The sequence below is a fragment of the Lemur catta genome, chromosome 1 (assembly GCF_020740605.2).
Source record: "Lemur catta isolate mLemCat1 chromosome 1, mLemCat1.pri, whole genome shotgun sequence".
Classification (NCBI taxonomy): domain Eukaryota; kingdom Metazoa; phylum Chordata; class Mammalia; order Primates; family Lemuridae; genus Lemur; species Lemur catta.
The window spans coordinates 81,514,176-81,537,459 of NC_059128.1; the positions used below are offsets into that span (position 1 = coordinate 81,514,176).

General features: G+C 40.0%; 1 protein-coding gene across 1 annotated transcript in view; it reads right to left on the bottom strand.

Moving 5' to 3' along the window:
• The window catches only part of FBN1 (fibrillin 1), a 226,294-nt gene that overhangs the window by 38,289 nt on the left and 164,721 nt on the right, over positions 1–23,284 (bottom strand). Inside the window, exons 32-44 of the mRNA XM_045528600.1 lie at positions 22,527–22,649; positions 22,256–22,378; positions 20,668–20,793; positions 18,416–18,538; positions 16,558–16,680; positions 16,085–16,249; positions 13,881–13,949; positions 13,659–13,784; positions 12,312–12,434; positions 11,509–11,667; positions 8,397–8,468; positions 4,866–4,991; positions 1,896–2,018 (exon numbers count right to left, since the gene is read on the bottom strand). Coding sequence (XP_045384556.1) covers positions 1,896–2,018; positions 4,866–4,991; positions 8,397–8,468; positions 11,509–11,667; positions 12,312–12,434; positions 13,659–13,784; positions 13,881–13,949; positions 16,085–16,249; positions 16,558–16,680; positions 18,416–18,538; positions 20,668–20,793; positions 22,256–22,378; positions 22,527–22,649 — 1,581 coding nt within the window. The remainder of the gene's footprint in view (positions 1–1,895; positions 2,019–4,865; positions 4,992–8,396; positions 8,469–11,508; positions 11,668–12,311; positions 12,435–13,658; positions 13,785–13,880; positions 13,950–16,084; positions 16,250–16,557; positions 16,681–18,415; positions 18,539–20,667; positions 20,794–22,255; positions 22,379–22,526; positions 22,650–23,284) is intronic.

Sequence of the window (23,284 nt, forward strand, 5' to 3'; positions counted from 1 at the left end):
CCAGCTGCTGAGGTCAGACTAGCATCCTGAGTTTAGATATCTAATTATTCTCTCAGACCTCTCAGCAACAATGTGGGTGCTGTGGCCAGCTGTGATTTTAGGTTTGAAATGATGTATTTACGAATTCAAATAAAAATCTTATGATCGAGAGAAAGTTTTAGTTCTTTTCATTTTAAACGCAGGCTGAGAGGAGTACTTTGCAACATGCCTAAAAAATGCCAAGTATAGGATAATATTTAAAGATATTGTAAAAGATTTTAAAAGTGAGTCGTAAATGAAGACATTTCCAGGATGAGATCTTTAACCCTGGAGGCTGAAAAGTTGCAAAACTCAAGTACATTCCCTTTCTTCTGAAGATTTCAGTGAATGGGAGGGAAATTGAGCTTTTGGCTACAAACAGCACTCACCCACAACACTTACTGCTGGTAAGGCCAGATGCATTTTATGTATGTTAACGTTCCACAAAAAACATGAAAGGGCTTAAGCTCCAGCACACTGCAGCTGGATGTCTTGTCTTGATCTATAAATAGCTCTGTCCCACTTCTTACCTGAGTGTGAAATGGTGTGAAACGACACATTCTATATTATCAGCAATTCTTTATTTTGACTGGAATTATTTCAACCAGTTCTAAAGACATATAAATTACGGGCAAAATGCAGGGAAGTGGTATCAATGCCAAGTTTCACTAGGGTATTGTGGTTCATATCAGAGACGTCCCCACTTTTCCTGTCCTGTATTTTCAATACATGGATAACAACAGCTCTGTTGACAAAATACTAAATACTTGCACATGTTTCTTTAAACTCAACAAAACAAGTCTTGATTCTCAATGTGATTTTTTTGTTCTGCTATTACACCCTCTTCCCACCAAGGTCTCATAAAACAATGCAAAATACCCTACAGAGAGCAGTGCACTTCCTACCACTTAATCATTGGGAGGCAAGGAAATCCAAGGAAAATCTGACCATGTTCCCCTGTGTTGTTTCATCCACAAATGCATAAAATATCCAGGAAACTCACTGTGAAATGAACCATAAGCAAAATAACATATTCCTCCTGACCTCTTTGCTAAATATACAATGATTTATAATTACTTAAAAACTTACAAGAAAATCACTTTCAGGTATCATATTGCTTCTGGGCTGATTTTCATACCACTGGCCCACAAAGATACCATCAGATACCGAATAACTATACCATCAATTTAAGTTGATAACACACCCACCCTTCTTATTTCTACCACATCCCTGACAAAAGCAAACAACAACAAAAAATCTAACCTCTTAGGGGACACAGTTTCTCATTTACTGTAGGTGACTTATAGCTAATGAAAGTCTGTTAATGTTTGTTGTCTCCAGTGAGTGATCTTTTATCTGTAAGACGTTTGGGAAGAAAGTGACATTTGCTGGCGTTATTTGTTCAGTATATGCTGGTTAATCTGACCCAGATCAGGAGAGCTTCACTGTCTAGATTTGGGGTATATGGCCAAGATGCTGACCACCTCATCTGCCTAAGAGGGATTCTGTGGAAGGAAAAAACCTCTTTGGTCCCGAATACTGATTAGGGGAGAGTGTGTGTGTATGCACACTCCTGTATGCATGTAGGCAGGGGTAGGTGTTCGCAGGCAGCGCAACAGATATGCAAATGTGAAATCTGTTTATGTAAATGATGTAGTGCTTGTTTTGCAAATATCTCATCTATAAAGAGAGAGAAAAGCTAAGCGTTTAGGCATTTTAACAATTTCCCTTTTTTCCAATTTAGTTACTAAAGCTCATCAATCTAAATCTTAACTCAGGTATTTTTCAACCTAACTGTCTCCTAAGAAATCCAGGCATCTGAACTGGAGGAAGATGACCTCTTGGGTGGGACCCCCAGCCAGTGGGGCACCACATACCATTGCACTGCCCCGTGGAGGTGAAGCGGTAGCCGGGCTTACAGTCGCAGCGGTAGCTGCCCGCGGTGTTGATGCACTCGGCATTGCGCTGGCACACGGGGCCGTTCTGACACTCGTCGATATCTACAAGCAGAAGAGAATTTAATTTGAAGGAGAACAGAATCTGGTGTCCAGTCAACAAAGCCTCTCACATGAAAACAGATTTATATTTTCTTATTTTGATCTGTTCTATTGAAGAGATAACACAACTGTTTCAGCAGCTTCATTCATAATTGCTAGAATTTAGAAGCAACTGAGATGTCCTTCAGGAGGTGAATAGATAATTAAGCTGTGGTACATCCAGACAATGGAATACTATTTACTGTTAAAAAAGAAATGAGCTATTAAGCCATGAAAATGAGATATCAAGCTATGGAGGAAACTTAAATGCATATTACTAAGTGAAAGAAGCCAATCTGAAAAGGCTGCATATTGTATGATTCCAAGTACATGGCAGTCTGGAAAAGACAAAACTACAGAGACAGTAAAAAGATCAGTGGTTGCCAGGAGTTGGGGGAGGGGAATAAATATGAATAGGTAGAGCACAGAGGATTTGTAGGGCAGTGAAAATACTCTATGATACATGTCATTATAAATTGGTCCAAACCCATAGAATGTACAACAAGACTAAACCCTAATGCAAACTATGGACTTTGGGTGATAATAATGTGTCTATGTAGGTTCATCAGTTGTAACAAATGCACCACTCTGGGTAGGGGATGGTGATAATAGGGGAGGCTATGTGTGTGAGGGTAGGGAGTTTATGAGATTTCTGTACCTTCCTCTCAATTTTGCTATGATCCTAAAATTGCACTAGGACATAAAGTCTATTTTTTTTTAATAAAAAGAGAGTGGAAGACTGAAAAGCCATTATCTAAATTTTCCACTTCAGTAATATTATTTATAAATGAAGTATTTGATTTATGACCACATAAGGACTGTAATGATGCTCACATCTAAAAAAATGTTATGAAATTCGGCTGCTACAGTCAGGACTTGATATGGGTATACCTTGTATTTACTCAAAGCCCCATGAGTTTATGATTGAATAAGATTGCTTTTGTCTGGAAAGTTGTAAGATCTGTAGAATGGAATGTCTCAAACCTTAATGTCCATACAAATCACTTGGGATCTTGTTAAAAGGCCAATTCTGACTCGGCACGCCTGGGGTTACAGTGGACCTGGCGCCACCTCACTCGCTGGGTCTGGCCTGCTCTGAGTTAAGGGTGCATAGAAACACAGGAGGTAGACTGTGCCATTGGAGAAACCAAATGGTGTCAAGGACAAGCATTTCTGTGATGTAACAGCTGATAATGTGCACGCTTGGGGTGAGCAGATGTATGCAGGCTCCCTAAACCACTTCTGGAATCCATTCCAATTTCAGTGTTGCTGAGGCGTATATTAAATCCACCTTCTTTTTCTGACTCTGAGAGCTAAGAGTGTGCTGGAAAACAACTGATCCTGGATTAAACACTCACCCTGAAGATGGATATTCTGTGTAACAGAAACCGAAAATTAGAGCACTTAGTCATCTCGATATCCACTGAACGCTACCCTGACAGCAAAATACCTTGCATTGATGTAGCTGCATGTTCTCAATCTCACAGATATAGTAAGGCCTAGGTTGACTTGGTGGTCATGGGTGGCCTTGCCTATGAGTTCTGGCCAAGGGCTGCTGCTTCAGCAAATCTAAATGGCAAAGAGGTACCTGGGTAAAGTCATCATCAAAGGGATCTCTGAATGGAAAAGAAGGGGAACTGGCATGAGAAGGCGGCAGGCATCCTGAGGCATGTATGCGAGGGGAAGGGTGTGGCCATGAGGAAGGCAGCCAACTCTAGCACTGTATGATCATCTGCTGTGGGTTCCTTTCTCCTCTCCACACCCATGCTTCCTTTCCAGCTACCTGATCCTAGATGGCTTCCCAACACCCGGGGACTGGGGCCAAGGTCTGAATTGGCTATCTCCTTAGGAAGGCTCTGCCTGGCTATCACCCCACTCCCACTAACCCACATAGCAGGCAGGGGAAGGGACATGTGCCCATTTGGCCATAGTAACCGAAATCCTGGTGAGAAGAAGTTAACAAGTACGTGGTTAGGACGGTAATTTTACTCGTGGTACAAACTGGTTGTCTCCAGTTTATTAAAAAAAGGATTTTCTTAACATATGTGCTATAATACATGCTGTAAGAGGTAATAACCTTTTCTAACATGAGCAAAAACTCTGCTACAGGCCCTCAGTTTAAGTATTAAGTAGAAAATTATTCCAGCTATCCTAGGGCACATGGTATATTTAATAACCAGTAATGTCCCTTTTACTAAAATGTAAAAGAACACTATCTTTCCCAGATGTAGGAAAAAATATGAAGTGCTATAAGGAATGCTCAGAATCACAGTACGTATACATGGCAACAGGAGGTAATTTGAAAATGAAAAAAGTACTATTTGCATGCATGCCAACATTCTTCATATAAAATCAAATTTGCTGTTCTTGCCATTTGGAATTCTCTCATGCATTTGGAATATTTGCATTAACCTTGTTTTCACTTGGGAGTAGCAAAGTCTCCGTTTGGAAGAGAACACTGATTTTGAGAGTCAACTAAAGATGACTGTCCACTCATGTTCACTTTTAAGCAATGTGAAACAAAAGCGATCTATTTGACACACCCAGGAATTCAAAGCTTTTTCATATCAGCTGAGAAATCTAATACATTGTGTGTTAGGGGAAAGGGGCTGGGGAATGCACATCCTGGTTTTTCCACTGGGAGTTAGTGTATTTTTTTTAAAATGAAATTTCATGTTGGTCCATGCCCTTCACTATTTCTAGAGCGTGATGCCTATCTGAAATGTCAGTGTTGTGAAATCTGCCAAGTGTGGTAAAGTAGCACATCAGTTGGCTTATTTCTGGATATGACAAAGTCACAACACTACTTACCTTCACAAACCAACAATTTGTCATTATAGAAGAATCCCACTGGACATTCACATCGGAAGCTGCCAACCATGTTGATACACACTCCATTTTCACAGACCCCTGGGATCTCCCGGCATTCATCAATATCTAGAAACAGAGCGGCCACTCATGAGTGACAATATAGCATATGATCCTCGTGCAGGGTAAGACAGGAAGGTGCTTTTGTGTGTGTGCACATGTATGCATGTGTGCATACGCTGGAGTGGTGGTTAGGGGAAGAGGGGACATCAATGAATAGCAAATTGAAATAACCACTTTCCAGATTCACAAGTCTACCTGCATTTAGAATCTGTTTTTTTGGTTTTGTTTCAGAATGTCAGCTTTGTACAGGTAGGCGCCATCTTTGTACCCAATGGGCACTGTGGATACATCAGATGAGTAGAATAAAAGTGATTGTCAAGAGCAAACAGCCTCTCCACCCCAAGTGTGCAGTGGTATTTAGTGAAAATGGAAACGTGTACTGGTGAAGAACAGAGGAGGAGCCCATGGTCACAGAGAATTCTGATCTTTCAAATTCTTCCCTGTGGCTTTAGTCAGGTGTGGGAATGTAAACGGGCCTGGGGCTGGCTGTGAAGACAAGGTCAGCATGGACAAAGGACTGTCACAGTAGACCATGTGCTTCCTATGGCGGGGGCTGGCCTGGCTACCCCACCACTGTGTTACTGGTCCTTAGAACTCCACATGACAAACAGTAAGTGCTCAATTCAAATCTGTTAAGAACCAGTCTCTGGCAGCGGGTTGGTGAGGATTAAAACAGGACCAAAGTCAGAGTGAGAGCAGAGCCAGGAGCCGGGCTGCTTATGCAGGGCCTGCCAGTTGTGGAGGGAGACTTTGGGCAGGCCTGCTCACCAGCCTGGCACGGGCCCATCTCTGTCTGACCTACTCTGAACTCCTGGCCATCAAAGTGTTCTCTAGTACAGTAGGAGTAATAGTAATAATAATGGTAATAGTATTAATAGTAGCTCACTTGCACATGCCTGGTACATTTCTCAAGCATTCAACCTGTGTTTATTCACTGAGTTATCACAGCCGCCCTATGAAATGGTCTATGTACTACGACTATCCTCACTATGCAGATGATGCATCTGAGGCCAAGCCAGACGTAACGTGTCAAGACCAAGCAGCCCATAAGTGGCAGAGCCAGGACTTGATGCTAGCACTCTGCTAACAGGCCATCCTGGCTCCCTTATGTTCTCCCACATTACCCTAATACAGTCTTCACAAAACTGTTACCAACTTGCTTGTTATGCTGCAGGGTCCCTCCATTAGCCCCTTGGCAGAGTTTGACAAAACACCTCAGCTGGGAGAGTATGTAAAGCCTTGGTCTACAATCACAAGTCTTCCTAATTCGGTAGGTTCCTGCTACTGTTGTTGAGATACTTTGTTTATTTATTACAGTCAGGAGCCTCTGCAAGGGACACATTTTGCTTGCATAAGTTGTAAGAAAATGGTCATAGACTCAAGTGGAGCCTATAAGAACTGCTGAAATTTTAGAATTACACCTTAAACCAACCTGATTTAAAGGAGAAATTTGACAGACCATAGATTTATTTTTTTAAAAGGGCTTGATCTTGTTTGAAGGTAAATTGATCTGTTCAATGGCAAAAAAAAAACAAAAAAAAACCCAGCTCAGTCTCCAAGTGTACATTGCTATTTTGAATACAGGCAATTATGTTTTTAGGTTTTTCACACCTTTGTCATTCATGTTGTTAAAAAGCCACGTGATGTAACATCACAAATGTGTATCGACAGCAAACAAGAAACCAATGCAGAAGTCATTTGTTCAGTGTGGGTTAAAACCTGAAATATTATATTCACACTTATTTGCTTTAAAAATTAGTGATGTATTATTATCAAGTTTAACAAAACAGGTTGAGTCAAATTTCCAGCCATTGTTAGGTATAAAATATCAAAAGGACATACTAAAAATTATTTTTTTCTTGTCTGGATTTTATTTGAACTTCAACTTGGAGAAGTTTATATTTTAAGACAAGATTAATAAACGTTGCTATAGTTTTAACGCTATATAAATGGACTCTACATGCCAACAATCTTAAGATATTCCAAAAGAAGAATATAAAGCTTAAATAAAACAAATTTTCAGTCATCTAAATATTTTGTTATGGTGGAATTTGGTAACAATAAGTATATTGCTAAATATCAGATATCCAGTTTTCAAGAGCTAGAGGCAAAGTAAGCTATGAGTCAGGACTGGGTTCTGGTCCCAGCTCTGTTATTAATTAGCTAGGTGGCCTTGGGTGAGTCCCTTCCCCTCTCTGGGCCTCTGTCTCCTCAAATGTGAAGCAAGGCATTTGGACTAGATAATGTTTGAGGCCTCTCCAGCTCTACTAGTGGATGATGCTCATGCTGTTTTGAGTCCTTGCTTACTGCCAACCTTGGAGGGCAGCCTTCCTGGGGTACATGCCTGGTCCGTCCATGGAGAACCATTACTATTACAGACCACTTATCTTCCGATCGCAGATTCTAGGAAGACTAAAAGATCTGTTTTGGGAAGGGGAAAAACAAAGCAGCTAGGGCCAGGTGTTTCATGCCAATGTCATTTAGCAGTTTTCCTTTCCAAACCATGAAGTTTCTTTGGACATTGACTAGACTGTGGAGCCATATGGATTTGGCACTAAAGGAGCCAGGCTGATTGTTGGACCAGACTCTTGTTTTCTTAAACAAGGTCACTGGAAAGGCTGATGTGGATTTCAGTTTACTTATTAGGAAGAAGGTGGAACAAAGCAAGTGGTGATGTTTGCTACTAGACACAACTGCTCAGACTGAAGAGGGCATCTAAGGATGCATATAAATCACACCAGGGAAGAACTCTGAGAATGCAATAGTTTTCCATCTACTTTTATGTTACTTGGTTTTAAACCACAAGGGCATTGCCTACGTTGGCTGCATGCTGCGCAATACTTCTGAGTCTTGCACAAGCATCTCTACCACTGTCCTGGTCTCTGTTTCAGTTACCAGACAGGGCCTCAGACTGACAAGATATTTATTTCACATCTGAAATTCCCAAAGCAGATGACCTGAGGAGGTTCCATGTGAGATTAAAAAAAAAAAAAAAAAGGCTTTATGTGAACAACTTACATGAAAGGATTGGTGTGAAAAGTCATATTAAACTTGTCCTTGTCAGAAGGAAGGAGTGGGAAATCGCGTGTCAGCTGGCCATGCTCCCAGAATCTCTCCCTCTGTTGATGCCTAGGGTTGGTTTAACTAAGTTTGATTGTAATTTTGGGAAAAGCTTTCCAGTCTCCTTAATCATGAGCAACAAATGCTGCTGCTAATTAGGTGGAGCTACCCAAGGTGTTCGCACAGTTTGCTTCAAACAAGAATCAGTTGTCTCTATAAAGCTACGGGCATTGTTTAACAAATTTTCCTTGGAAGACAAAAAAAAAAAAATGGAGAAAATAATGGTGTGTACGCCTTTTCCTAACACAAAGGCAAAAAACAGAAAGTTCCAGCAACACTGTCGTAACTCACCAACTGGCAAACCGGTGTAAATGTCGATGACGAAGCCTGGCCTTTGGCTTCCGCAGAGTGTAGCAAATTCATCTGCAATGATTAAATAAAGATGTGGGGGGTGGATGGGATCAGCAAAGAGCAATAATTACTTTGTGAGCATTCTTGCAAAGTATTTGTTTGTATTTTGAATAATTTAAAATAAAAAGTAAATCTGAAAATTCCTACCGATGTAACCTTGTCTGTAAGACAAACATCAAAGGAAAATTGGCCTCATGTTGACATGACAATGAGGGGAAAGTAGAGGTCTGCAGGTCACATGCCACCCACTCATATGAGCTGGCCTGTAGGAGTTTGGGTTTCGATGTGGATATTGCTCAACTCTGAACTCAGACTGGCAAGAGTGCCTCTCTCTACTCCACATTAAGAGATCTAAGGTTTGATGAAGCCTTACAAAAGGCATTTCCTCAGTAGATTGAGGGAGACCACAGCAAATCTAGCCAAGTTCTTGACATCAGATCTGTCAATGACTAACTTGGGTAAACCCACCAACTTTCACCATTTCTTCAGTTTTTGGAACTAGATTTCATTTGGTACAGCTCTCTCATATTCTCTCTGTCTCTCTCTCTACCTTTGTTTCTGTCTCTCTGTTGCCCAAATTCATTAAACTTGATAGCCAATAAAGGATGAACTAAATGCTATTGGTGGGGTCCCTTCTAACTTTGAGATTCTTAAGTCCAGATCATGACTGTAACTGGTATGATATGGTATCAATCTAAGCTTAAGATGGCCCTTGCCTTATCAGTCACACCTAGTGAAAATTAGTAAAAAATTTCTGGAAGCATTTTACTGAAAATATAGAATGTTATTCTCCTAGTGCTTTATTTCCTTAAACTATGAGTGTCCACTTTCAACAAGTTTAACACCAGCTGACATTGGTCATCCAGAGAAATTACAGAGTCTCCTAAAATATGTGCACCTCTCATAGCTAAAGATAATCCATGACTGGATTTGGTGAGTATTCAACATAAAGAAGAAATCTTGTATTTTATGTAAGAGCATATAGATTTTTAAAACTCTGGCAGTCATTTCTGAAAATAAATGTTAGTCTATACCAAGGGTGTCCAAAGTGGTCCCCTGAGGAGTGTGCAGTGACCCAATAGGAGAAAAAAGAAAATACTAGGAAACACTATCTCTGGAAAACCTAATCTTAGAAAAGTTACTTTCATGTATATTTTATATTAGAACAGTTCAAAAATATAATAAAAGCACTTTTTTTTTTTTTTTTTTTGAGACAGAGTCTCACTTTGTTGCCCGGGCTAGAGTGAGTGCCGTGGCATCAGCCTAGCTCACAGCAACCTCAGACTCCTGGGCTTAAGCGATCCTACTGCCTCAGCCTCCCGAGTAGCTGGGACTACAGGCATGAGCCACCATGCCCGGCTAATTTTTTTGTATATATATTTTTAGTTGGCCAGATAATTTCTTTCTATTTTTAGTAGAGACGGGGTCTCACTCTTGCTCAGGCTGGTCTCGAACTCCTGACCTCGAGCGATCCACCCGCCTCGGCCTCCCAGAGCTAGGATTACAGGCGTGAGCCACCGCGCCCGGCCAATAAAAGCACTTTTTAATGTAATTGAAAACAAATTATATACACATACATATAGACATATAAACATACACTTTTACATGTAAACCCACACACCAAGTGTGTATAACCCCCAGATTTTTTACCAATCAGTATGTATGATCAAAAGTTTTAAAGACAATTGTTCCAGATCAGGGGTCAGTAATTTTTTTCTTAAGGGGCAAGAGGGTAAATATTTTAGGCTTTGTAGGTGGTATAGTCTCTGTCAAAACTATTAAACTCTGCCACAAAAGCAGCCATAGACAATACGTAAATAAATTAGTGTGTCTGTGTTCTAATAAAATTTTATTTACAAGCACCAAAATTTGAAGTTCATGTAACTTTCACATCATGAAATAGTATTCTTCTGATTTTTCCCAACCATTTTAAAATGTAAAGTCATTCTTAGCTTGCAGGCTGTTCAAAAATAGGAGTTGGGCTGGATTTGGCCCCTAGGCTCTGGTTTGCCAAACCCTGGTCTAGACACATTTTGCAGGGTAGAGGTAAACCATAACTCTAAGAAGTGGCTATTACATTATTTCTGGAATAAACAATGGACAGAATGGTATATTTTACTAAAAAATAATTACATGCACTGTCAAGTAATGCCAAACAATAGGCTTAATGGGAATGGGGTAGGATTTCCCCTACAGAATACCTCAATCAATATCTTGCATGAAAATTTCATTTAATCCAAATCATAACATTGGAAAATGATGCCATCATAATATGTATGATATATGTCATACACATACTGTATGACATAAGAACACTGTGTCAAAATCTTCATTTACTCAAAAAAGATGTATTTAGACTTTTTTTTTAAAAGACAAATAACATTATATAGTTTTTTTTCTCTATGAAAATGTAAGAAGAAACTTCTCTCAGGTCTCAATATCAAGAAAAGTTGCACTTTAGTGTTGACATTGCTTTATGGTTATTGAGAATCTTCTACTTGATCATGTCTTCTTTTTCACATGAGCTGCTTAAAAGTTTGGAGCTGAAGTTACTGCTCATCCCTGGCAAATGTGTAGGAATTCCTGGCTTAGATTTTGTGTATTAGCCTTGCTTGTCACTCTAACTTTTTACATTTACATCTTCATAGGCTGCCTTTAATCTTTTTTGGAAAAAGACTAGTTTTAAATAAGTGAAAACAATAGGAATTATGGTTCACCTATTTGTCACATTAGTTTGCCTAATGTTTCTAGTCTTTTAGTTAAATGGAGAACCCAACAATGATAACAATGTTTACAGTTTATATTTTTATGATATGCTGAGTGTACAAGCCTGGTTATGTATTAGGGTACAAATTAGCATATTCTGTGACTCAATTTCCAGCTGGACGGACCAGGATCAACTGTGAATTTAAATATTTGCCTTTGTGAGCCATTTTTTCTTATGAAGACAAACAATACACTCTTTTCTTCCTTTGCTAAGACTGATTTCCCCCAACAATTCATGGGTAATTTATCAACCTAAATTTTTGGTAATGGTACAACTAAAACTCACCTGTGCTTGGGATGGGACACTGTTCACAGGGCTTATTCCAGGCCCGGCCAATGTTGTAGGAACAACAGCACATCTTCTTGGTCATATTGAACAACAGTTCTCCATCACAAGTCTGGTTGTCAGCATAGTAGTTCCTGTAGCACAAACTTCTTCTCATATCTAAGAGAAAAAAAGGGATTGGTGATACCATGGGGGAAATCCCAACAGATTTCTAAGGGGATACTCAAAGAGAAAGGTTTCTTTGAATTGTATTAATATTACAACTTGACTTTGGTAAGGGCAGAAAAAAACTCACTCTTACACAACTTTCTAGCCACCTAGGCTGCTACAAGTAAAGGGACTTTAGGAAATGTATCCTCTGGTATTTTGTGCCACAGAACTAAGTCATTATGTAGCTGTAGCATTAATAAACTTTAAATCATTCTCTGCCCGGTCTCCTAGTAACAATTCTCCACTGCTATTTGGCAGTAAGTTTCTCATTTCCGACTCATGATGTTTTAATACTGTAGGTCAGTGCTGTAAATATAATTGTATAAAGATACACCCAAAAGTCAAACAAAAGAAGTACTATTAAACTGTTGTTTGGGATTTTCCAACATTACATTTTAAAGAAAACTCCCAACCACCCACATGAGGTGGGGAAAAAATGCCATGCTTATGGTTTACAGGGGAGGAAGCTCTTACCAAGACAGTGACAGGATGGCAGCACTCAGCCTGGTGATGAGTAACATAACACTAAGGACTAACTGCTGGACTTGGAAGCTCTTTTCCTCTTTGCATGACTGAGCAAAGCTAGGACTTACCCATGCAATTATTTCCCCCATTCACTTGCATGTAGTCTGGAGGACAAATACAGGTGTAGTTGCCAACAGTGTTGTAACATGTCCCCGGACCACAGATTCCAGGAGTCTCACATTCATTCACATCTGGAATCCGAAAGGAAAGCTGTATGTTAATATGAAAACTTCACTCTTTGGAATGGCCTGGTACTCAGTGTCAATGTAAATGTTGACAACAGAGGAGAAAATCCACTGGGCACTTTGAAATCCGGATGAGAAAAAATAGGTAGTTTATCAGTGTTGTGTCTTTGTGCAAATGTGTGCAGTTTCAGGAAAGAAGGTTTTAGAAAAGGAATACTTGTCTTCTTAATGTGGTGGCATATCATATATGATAATAAATCTCCTAAAAAATGAGTCCATAACATCCTCAAAGGCATGCAGAGGTGGAAATGTGGAGAGATTAAAATTTTTAAATATCTTTCAGAAAGACAATTATATACTTCTTAGGTTCACAAGATCCATGGAAGGATATAATTTATCCTGAAGCCATGGACAACTGGCTTTGTGAATTTGCATCGGTAAGGCAGCATGAAAACCCTACTTTCAGGCAAAGGGGTTGATTCTAATCTTTGTTTACTTGTCTTAGAGCTGGGTCATATATACTGTGATGCTCAATGAATACTCAATGAGGTTATCATTGCCTAGTTGACCCAGCAGGCCTTCTGGAGAGCCAGGGGACTGTTTCTTATGTGGAATACAAGGAAGTCTCTTCCCTAACTAGTGTGTGATTCCTGTATGCAGGTGAAAACCACCTCTCTCACCTTGGTTCATGGCCCAAGTGCTCTGAAACCTAAAAGTCGTCAACGTTCTCCACCTTTATTATACTCCATCCAGTAAAACAGGATGAACAGCGGCCACCACTTACATCACAACAACAAAGGGCTGCCTTCCAAGAGAAGCTCATTTAAATGCATTAGTACAGATGATAAGTGCTGAAGAGTAAGAGGAGAAGCCCAGAACTGCCCTGAATACAGACATTACTGAAATGGGACCTGTGCTACTCTAATAAAAAATGGCTTTTCTGAAGAGCATGGAAAACTCTTTTGTAGGCATAAATGGGCCTATGGCCCAGCACAATAAAACTTCACTTTCCTCAGGGAAAGAGGGAGATTTAGGTCTTATTGGAAATGACATCATTTCAGTAACATTAGTGCAAGCTGCTGCATGTGTGACATATTTACCTGACTATGTTCATGTTTAGACCTTTGTGCTTTATTGCTAACTTCCCAGTTTTCCTGATAACTGTATGTTGGTTTTTGAAGTCAGTTCTTAATATGTGGAAGAACTTATCATCCTACGGGGGCCATTTACCATCACACACTCGGGTATCTTCGTTCAGGTAGTAACCCGTTGGACAGCGACACTGGAAACTACCAAAGGTGTTGATACATTTCCCTCCCTGGCACAGCCCTGGAAGCTCCTGGCACTCGTCAATATCTATCAAAATGAAAACAAAAGAATTTCTTCAGTATCGTAAATAAACCCAAGGAAATTCAAAATGTGTGCACTTTAAGATGAAGGAAACAGAATTACCTTCCAATATGACAGTGATTGGATTTGGTCGAAAACCTTCTCCTCCAGGACAAAGAATTTTGTACTCAGCTATTGAAACAAAAAATTCAAATTGGGTTATTTTGAATCAAAGATTTGTAGAAATAGTCTCCTCAAGAGAAATACTGACATACCTAATGGAAAACATTCATTTTTAGGAATCTTTAGCTGTCCCTCTATCTATCTGAAGCAAGTTAATATCTTTGTGTACACCTGTCATTTTCAAGTGGCTTTTACTGTATGTGCCAAATGTCAGGCCACTGTTCTCAGTCTTGGAACTGTCCAGCTACTCTTATGTGCTTGTGAATTATTTCCATCACCATTCCTTTTTTAAAGATCTTCTTTCCCTTTTTGTTCTCTGACAAACTCCATCTCCATTTTTACGTTGTGTTCAGCCTTACTTCCTATGAATTACAGCCTCCCTTAATAATCTTAATCAGCCTGCCTCGAAAACGCTTTCCAAACAGAGCCTTAGGAAAAGCTGTTCTCTCTTGGTTCCCATCCCACTTCTCTCCTCAATGATCTTTCTTGCCCCTTGGTTTCTACCGATGGCAATATTGATTTCCCTGGTTTCCAAGAACAACTTTCTACAATGTCCTTGGATTTCTCCCATTGATGTTTTTATCCAAGTATTTCACCCAAAAAAACATTTATTTACGTGCCATATACCAGCACTATGATATATACAGGAACACGTAAATAAGAATGACCCCAATCTGCTGCATCATCCTGGTAAGTATTTATAAGATCAGTCCTCTCATAATCATCATAATGTTTCTGATTCTGATAATCCCTGTCTTGGCTTTCTGAAATTATATGTATATACACATAAATGTGTGTATGTATGTGTGTGTATGTGTGTGTGTGTGTGTGTGTGTGTGTGTGTGTGTGTGTATTTTCCAGTTCTAACTCTGATCTAGGTTGGGGGTACAGTAGACATCTATTGCTTTGCTAATCATTACTAATCTATAGAGCTGACTCCTCCAATTAAATATCTTGATTTGCCTCTTTCAGTATCAGTTCAAATGAACTGTCCTCCTCTTTTACTTTTTCTCTTCTCTTTCTGCCATCACCCAACCCATTCTTTTTGATTTTTCTTCATGTCATACCTTTCTTGAAGGCCCAATTAAAAAATGCACAAAGTCACCACCCTATCCCAAGCAGAGCCAACCTCTCTTTCCTAAGAGAAGAGGGAAGGAGGAGCCTGCTGAGCACTCGCCCCAGTGCTGGGTGCTCAGCGTGAGTGATTTCATTTAATCCCATGAGGTATTTCATGAATGCTAAGTAACTGGCCCAAGGTTACATGGGTGGCAAGCGGTAGAGTCCTAATTTGAACCAGGTGTGTTCTTTGTACCAAGCATGGCACTGTGTCTGCTCTTCTTTCTTTTCTTTCTGAGGCCTAGATTGAATTCTAGCTCTTATGTTTGAATCACATTTTGCCTACATGGCTACATACTCCTGGAGGGCCAGATCTGTCTAATTTATTTTTGCACACCTAAAGTACCAACTCTAGTTAGTCAACAAATGTTTAGAAATGAATAAATGACCCTTCAGCAAGGAAAGAATCAATACCTATCCCAATATACCCTATAAACAGGAGACACTGACTTTTGCCAAAAAAGCTACACCTGATTCTGAGTCGTAATGCAAGACCCACTTAGAAAAATGGGAAGCCTTTTTTTTTCTAAAGGAAACATTATTTATATCCTTCAAATTATATTCTAATGCTTTCTTTCAGGTTGTATCATAAAAGAATGGAATGATCTTCCATTTCATAGTTGCTTAACTAATTGCTTATCTTTCACCCAGGAACACAAATGAGTCTGTTCTAGAGATTTCAAAACCAGCCAATAGAGGACAAGAGGAGAGATCAATGAGTCCCTGGAAGGTATGCGATATGGTCTAACTGACCTTGCCTGGAAAATATTTAAAGTGATGCTATCTGTTTTTCACTCAGATAGAAATGAGATCACCTGATTTTTTAGTGCAAACCAACAGGGGACATTTTCTGACTCCCAGACTGGAAGGGAAGTCTCTCAACAGGGCTGAGAGGCCTGGTCTGCCCTCCCTGATCTAAGAGTAGAGGCTAGTGGCAGCTCCCTCCTTCTGTGGCTTCCCTTCTGTGGGTCTAGAAAGGAGCCCTGGCTTGAGTTGGAATAATAAAAAACAGGAGGATGTCCACTTACACGTGTTCACAGGAGGGCACAGCTCGCAAGGAGTACCCCAGGCTTTCCCCAAAGAACAGCAGCAGGAGGCCTTGGAAACACCAACTCCAATTTCATTGCTACAGGCTGTATCTCCATTGTCTCCTCGCGGTCGAATATCCAAATAGCAATTTCCGGAGCGGGTATCTATTTCCCATATACAAACAAAACAGTGTCAGGCGGGTTCTTTCTTCTAGAGGGTTGAAAATTCAAACCCGTGTCAGAAACTGTTCAAAACCCATAATTCACTTTACTAAGGAACTAAAAAAGTGCCCACAGATATTATATAGTAGTGGGTATTTTCCTATAGAAAAGGTATCTGAAAGTATAAACCAGATTTAGGAAATGCCTAAATTTCCATGTTATTACTTCTGCAAAACTTGACAATGGAATGTTTAATGCTGCTTTCAAAATCATAAGCAGTAGGCTTCTCTGAAAAGTGTTTAAGATCTTACCAACACAGCCAACTCGGGTTGGATTCAGCTCAAAATCGGGTGGGCAATCACAGGTATAGCTGCCTGGGGTGTTGATGCAGTTCCCACTGATACACGTGGTTGGATCCAGACATTCGTTAACATCTACAACCAAACAGCAAGCGGAAGAATGATCACCTGAGTTGGTGTAGGACAGGCGTCACCATAACACAGCAGTACTGAACCAAGGGCTCCAAACAAGAATTTTTAAGTTACGACTTATAATTACACCTAGAAATGCAGTCTTCCACTTCTGAAATAAAACCCCTCAGGAAGGAAATATGTCATAGTCTTTGGTTTTTTTCTTCGGGTATACATTTACCATTCAAATTTGTTATCAGGATAAAATTTAACTTCGGAACTAGGAAAAAATATTCCAGTCAAGGTAACCAAAGGCAAAACACTGCTATGACCTGGGTCAACCAAAACTTCAGACACAGGTTTTAAGAAAATATATTTAATATGTGTGGCTTGTTATTTAGTCAAATTAGAGCAAGATGTCCCAGGAAACCCTCAGGAGAAGGCGACTTTTGCTGCTTCCCCACACAAACACATACACACACACACACAAACACGAATGAGGCTTAGCATGTTTCTTCAAGCTGGCAAAGAGTCTCTCTCCTGTCATCGATGCTGGGTTGAAGATTTCCTTCTCAGTTTCTGTTCCAAAAATACGTACAGAATTCCAGATATGTAGGACATGAGTTTTTGGCAAATTCCAAACTGTACAATCCTTTTGTCTGTTTTGAACACTTATAAAATGCTCAGGAGTGGACAAATGGATTCTGAGAGGAAGGATGGGAGAATGGGTACCACACCTTCTCCTCGGGTCCAACCCTCCCGCGGGTTGCACCGCAGATGATGCTTTTGTTCAAATTGCATGTGAACTTGGATGCACAGGGCCAGACTAACAGAAATGAGGTCAGACAGAATGAAGCCAATAGTAATATGAAGCACTGAGGAGAGGATATGGCCCAGGAGACGTGACTTCCTGAGGCATGCAGAGGCCCAGCTTGGTGTCATAACAATGTTTAGGAAAAGCAAGGGACGAGTGTGGGCTGGGGAGGAATACTCCAGCCCAGGGCATTTGCAGGAAGGTGTCGGTGGTCCTCATCTGGAGAGCCACTGAGCTGTGGCTTGTTTAGGTGGCTGAAAAGACCAGATTTTTTTTCTGAAATTCTGAGCTGATACAGAATGGAACTTGTTTCCTCTGTATCCTTGAGCAGATGAGTGGACTAGGACGGAGAACTGCCAATGGCTTTCAACGTTTTAACTCAGTGCCAAAGAGAACCAAGTGGCAGTCTGCTGGGCACAGCTTTTCTAATTTTTTTTTTTCTTAACATTCTCTGAAAGTCCCTTGCTCAACAAGAAGATGATTTATACACCAGACATAGGTGGCTGAGCTCTACGTACCAGGTGCTCTGGTGATCACTGGCAGGGCAGGGGTGGGAAGGAGTGGGTATCGCAATGGAAAAGCAGGAGAAAACCCATGATCCCAGGACAGGGCTTCCAAAAGGAAACTCTCTGAAAATGTATCCAAGGAGAAAATGAAATGCCTGGGAAGCCATATAGCTGGAGAACCCCTGGAACATTCCCCTATAGCCACAAGCTCAATTCTAAGGCTACAAACGCTGCTCCTTCAACTGCCCTTGACCCTTTCCTCTGCATCCTCACATCCAATCAGTTCCAGGTCTGAGAAAATGTATTCTGTGATTCCTAATACTTTACCACTGCTTTTCTTGGTCTCTGTGGGCTACCCTTGTGTGGTCCCAGTGAGGCTCCAACAGCCAGGACCCCTGGGACTCCTGGGAGCAGATGTGAATGCAAACGGATGTCTTACCTGTGCAGTTCCCGCCACTTCTGTCCAGTTCGTAGCCTATCTCACACTCACAGCGGAACAGCCCGGGAAGGTTGTGGCAAGTTCCAAAGACACAGATGTTTGGAAGGGAGCACTCATCGATATCTTAGGGGAGGAGAAAAAAGGGGAAAAGTTAAATTTATGTTTTTCTAAAAAAAAACCTGCATGATATAATTACATAACTAAGTATTAAGAAAACAAAGACTATATGACGTCAATCTAGATTCTTCTCCTATAGACTTTTTCATGATTTGTGATGCACAGGGAAGTCTTGTGGGTGACAGGATATGTTTCCTTAGTCCCTATTACCTGCCAAGCAGTGGGCAAAGCATTCTGCAGGTATGCAACTCATCTATGATGTTTCACAGAGGTCTACATCACTTTTTTTTTTTTTGAGATAGAGTCTCACTCTGTTGCCCGGGCAAGAGTGCCGTGGCGTCAGCCTAGCTCACAGCAACCTCAAACTCCTGGGCTCAAGCGATCCCTCTGCCTCAGCCTCCAGAGTAGTTGGGACTACAGGCATGTGCCACCATGCCCAGCTAATTTTTTTCTATATGTATATTTTTAGCTGTCCAGATCATTTCTTTCTATTTTTAGTAGAGACAGGGTCTTGCTCTTGCTCAGGCTAGTCTCAAACTCCTGACCTCAAGTGATCCTGCCGCCTCGGCCTCCCAGAGTGCTAGGATTACAGCCGTGACCCACCTCGCCCGGCCTACATCACTTTTGTGAAGAGCCAAACAAGCCACCTTAGACTAATTTCTTTGTGTGTTTTTTTAAATCTATACATTCATTGTTTTTATTGTGAGTTAAAATTTTAAGAACTACTAAGTCTTTGTGGTAACTTTCATAATTAGTTTTATAGTTCCCCATTCTCTAGTACCAGGGTGTGTGTTTGCTATGCCTCTTCAGGCCTCTGTACCTGCCTCATGTGAACATTCTGCTTGTGCAGTTGACACGTGGACACATTTTCAGGCTTGAGACTAGCTTTAAATAGCTGTGACCACTCTGCCAGCAATGATTTATAGTAAGGACAAACAAACAAACAAAACCTTCCCTTATAGCAATGAGAGAAGTGAAACTTTCACCGTGACTATTTTTGTTACCAAAGGTGGCACAGTACCTGTTTTCCTTGGATATCCAGAGTAACAAAAGTAAACAAGGCATTTGACACATGATCAAGAGTATAATCTGGTTTCTTGCCTCAGAGGAGTTTTATATCAAACTCTGCATATTTAATATAAACTGTGTAAAGAACACCCAATGGTTTCCTAACAAAGAGAAGTATTTACATAGAAATACACGAGGGAGTTAGTATACATGTCATAGCTTAAGACTGATTCTGAGTTCGTGTCTTGTTAACAAGGAACAACTATTAGCTAATACATTAATCAGGGTCTTGTTTAAACTTCTACTGACAATAATTATCATTTGTTTATTTCTACTGAAATCTTCTTAGTTCATTGTAGTCATTAATTCTTTTCAATGAAAGAGACTGTGCTTAAATTTGATAAGTGTGGGTAAAGAGAAGAATCTTGTGTATCCTAATGGGATTCATACTTGGGCAACAGGTTCCCAGGACTCTTCCTGTCTGAACAACCAATGCTTATCAGAAAGACAAAGCCTTAAGCTGAGAGACACCATGACATATGGCATTATCCCAAGGGGTCCCCTACTGAACAAATTTATAAAAAGACTGTTCCATGTTCATATATGTTAGATATTTAGAGAACATTATGAGGCGTACCCTGGACATTATTCTACATATGGACAAGACTATTTGCTCTGCTGTTATTTTAAAGCCTTTATTTCTAGAAAACAACCCACAGCAGAGCTTAAAAACTATTTTTCCTTATTTAAAGATAATCCTCCAAGAGGACATCATCAGGGGCCCTGCAACTTGAGTTCTTTTCCCCATCGGCAGGGACAAAAGAGTTCACTGAGTTAGCCACACTTGGTTACCCTCGCTCATCCATGCCCAGTGGGTGCGCCCTTGCAGGTCCTCTGGCCAAGGCTGGATATGCAGCCTGTGGCCAGAGCGCTGACTTGTTCTCTGCACAAAGAGAAATGGTCCAGCCGGAGACCTAACCTCTCCACAAACCGAACTGACCAGCTTAGATGTGAAGCCAGAACACACCTCAGTTTAAAAAAAAAAAAAAAAGCATCAGGAATGTTTAAATAACCTAATCTCATCAAGTCCTGCGAGGCTCCCAGCAGCTTCGCCATCGGTCATTTACCTTCACAGGCTTTCCCGTCAGCACTGGGCACGAAGCCCATGTCGCATTCACAGCGGTACCCTCCGGGGGCGTTGAGGCACTGGCCATTGCCACAGAGATTCAGATTCTCAGAGCACTCATCGAGGTCTACGGCCGGAAAGAAACAGAAGCTACGTTACTCTCCCTCAGTTTGCAGCTTTCCAGTCCCTCCGGTCTGACAATTTTTATAATGTCAATTTCCCGAGTGTAGTAGTATTTCACCATAACTTCTATCTGACAAATTTAAACTCATTTGTTTTTCTCTTTTGAAAGCTAATGTTGAATATGCGGTGAATGTGGGGCTCAGATTCAGAATCCTGAATGCTAAATTACCCCTAGTGATGTAAAATGATTAATAAACCAAAGGAATCATTCAAACGAAGGCCTTTTCAAGAAAGGCCATCCACGTGGAGGGCATATGCATGACAGGAAATAACATGTCGTGGTTTGTGCCTATCTCTCACGTTTCAGGCTTACCTCAGATGGGTACCAGAAGAACTAGAACGGCAACTACAGAGGAGACCAAAAATTCCCATCTGCTTAATCTCTATCTAGTTTCCGTAATGATCACAGGCATTAAATATCAACCACATGAACCATCCATGCCTAATGCACGAAATTTGAATGTATTCTCAAAAGTAATGGGAGATTTATGGTGACAAAACATCCCTGAGTTAGGCAGAAATGACTTCATCTATGATAAAACTTTCAACAACTTAAGAATAATTTCAAGTTTAGGACTTAATTTAAGGCCTTAGCCTCTTTAGTTCTTAAGTGACTTTGTATGAGCAAAGTGCTCAGAATAAATTAATGTATCAAGTTATATGAGCAGCTATGCTACTTAATAGCCAATGAGTAATGGACTTCACTATTTTATTTAATCACAAAGCCCTGATATACTTAGTGCCATGTATACATGCACATGTATTTGTATAACGTATATAATCACATCTCTAATCATATATGTTTAAATATATGTAGCAGTTTATTTTAATTCTATGACTGTTAATTAGAGCCAAAAAGAAAATTTTATTAATATATTATAAAACTGGAAGTGAGTGAATTCCTTAAAAAGCAGTTATGAAATTCTTACTTATACCAATATGGAATCTTGACGATGGCTATTCAGAGAAATATTAATATCTGCTGTTCTACTAGTCCAGAATATTGAATCCTTTTTCTTACATAGCTTCTTAGAGCAAGCTTACCCTTGTGTTTGGTATGGAAAACAAGTAATTGGTGAGAAATAGGCACAAAAATATAAAGGCTAAGGCATACATTAATAAAAAAAGTGTGACTTGTATTAAACAAATGACATCATTATATACAGTGATACAGATGTGTATGTATATATACACATAGAGAGAAAGAGAGAGAGTGAGAGTGTTAGCTTCTGAGGTCTCCCTAATTCCGAAATGACCTGGTTCCAAATTTTTATTCCACAGGGATCTAGTCTCAAATAACTAATCTTTTCTCTTAACTGACCCAGCCTTCAAAAAAGAATTGACGGTCTGAGAAATGTGGAACACCTTGCTTCTCTGACTCGCAGTCATTTCCAGCGTGAACCTACCTGTACAAGTGAAGCCATCGCCTGTGTATCCTTCCTTACAGAGACAGCGGTAAGATCCCATGGTATTCTTGCAGTCTGCATGCTGGCTGCACATGTGGGTTCCATTGGAGCATTCATCCAAATCTTAAGGAAAAAGGTTGTATCATTATTAACAGAAAGTGTGGCAGTTAAAATCAATACTACACAAATTAAATTTGACTTTGCAGAATTAATATCATATTTATAACCTATGTAGTTCATGATAAGCAATCTCTGTCATTTTCCAACTCACCAGTGCACTTAACACCATCTCCAATCCATCCGGGACTGCAGCTGCATTTGAAGCTTCCTGCTGTGTTGGTACATACAGCATGTCTGCCACAGTTGTGTGCTCCAATTTCACATTCATTGATGTCTGGAAAAGTAACCAGCAGTTTAGAAAAAACTTTAGTGCGAATGCCTATCTGGTCTTTAAAATAACTTAGCAATATTCAAAAGATGACTTACCTTCACACTTCTCACAGTATAGTATAGATTGGTTTAGCATCCACATATAAACTCTATATATACTGAACAGTGTTAAATTTTAATTTAAAAAGACAGAACAATATGATGGTACTTGCTATTATTAATTGTAATTATTTTCCATATGTTAATGTCAGAGTCCATTTACTGCAAAGCAAAATGAATCTCGTTACAGCTGAAGACCATAAAAAGTGAGTGTCTAATGTTCTGTGGTATTAACACTCGTGGTCATATGTTTCCATTACCAATATTTGTAATAAGTCAACTATAAAGTAGTCATGCACACTGTTTTCATATCTCTTATAGGCAAAGTAATACAGTGTTGTAGGGATATTAGAAAACTTTTGAATCATATTCTACATATTAAATATACTTTAATCTTAAACTTAAGACACTGATATTTAATTATGCTTTATTTCTATAAAAGCTTTACTTTAGGTATTGCTAATTCAAGCATTTGCAAAAAATGTTCCTTAAGGCAGTATGTGAACCATCTTTTCCCTACCTTCTTAGAGTCCTAGTGCA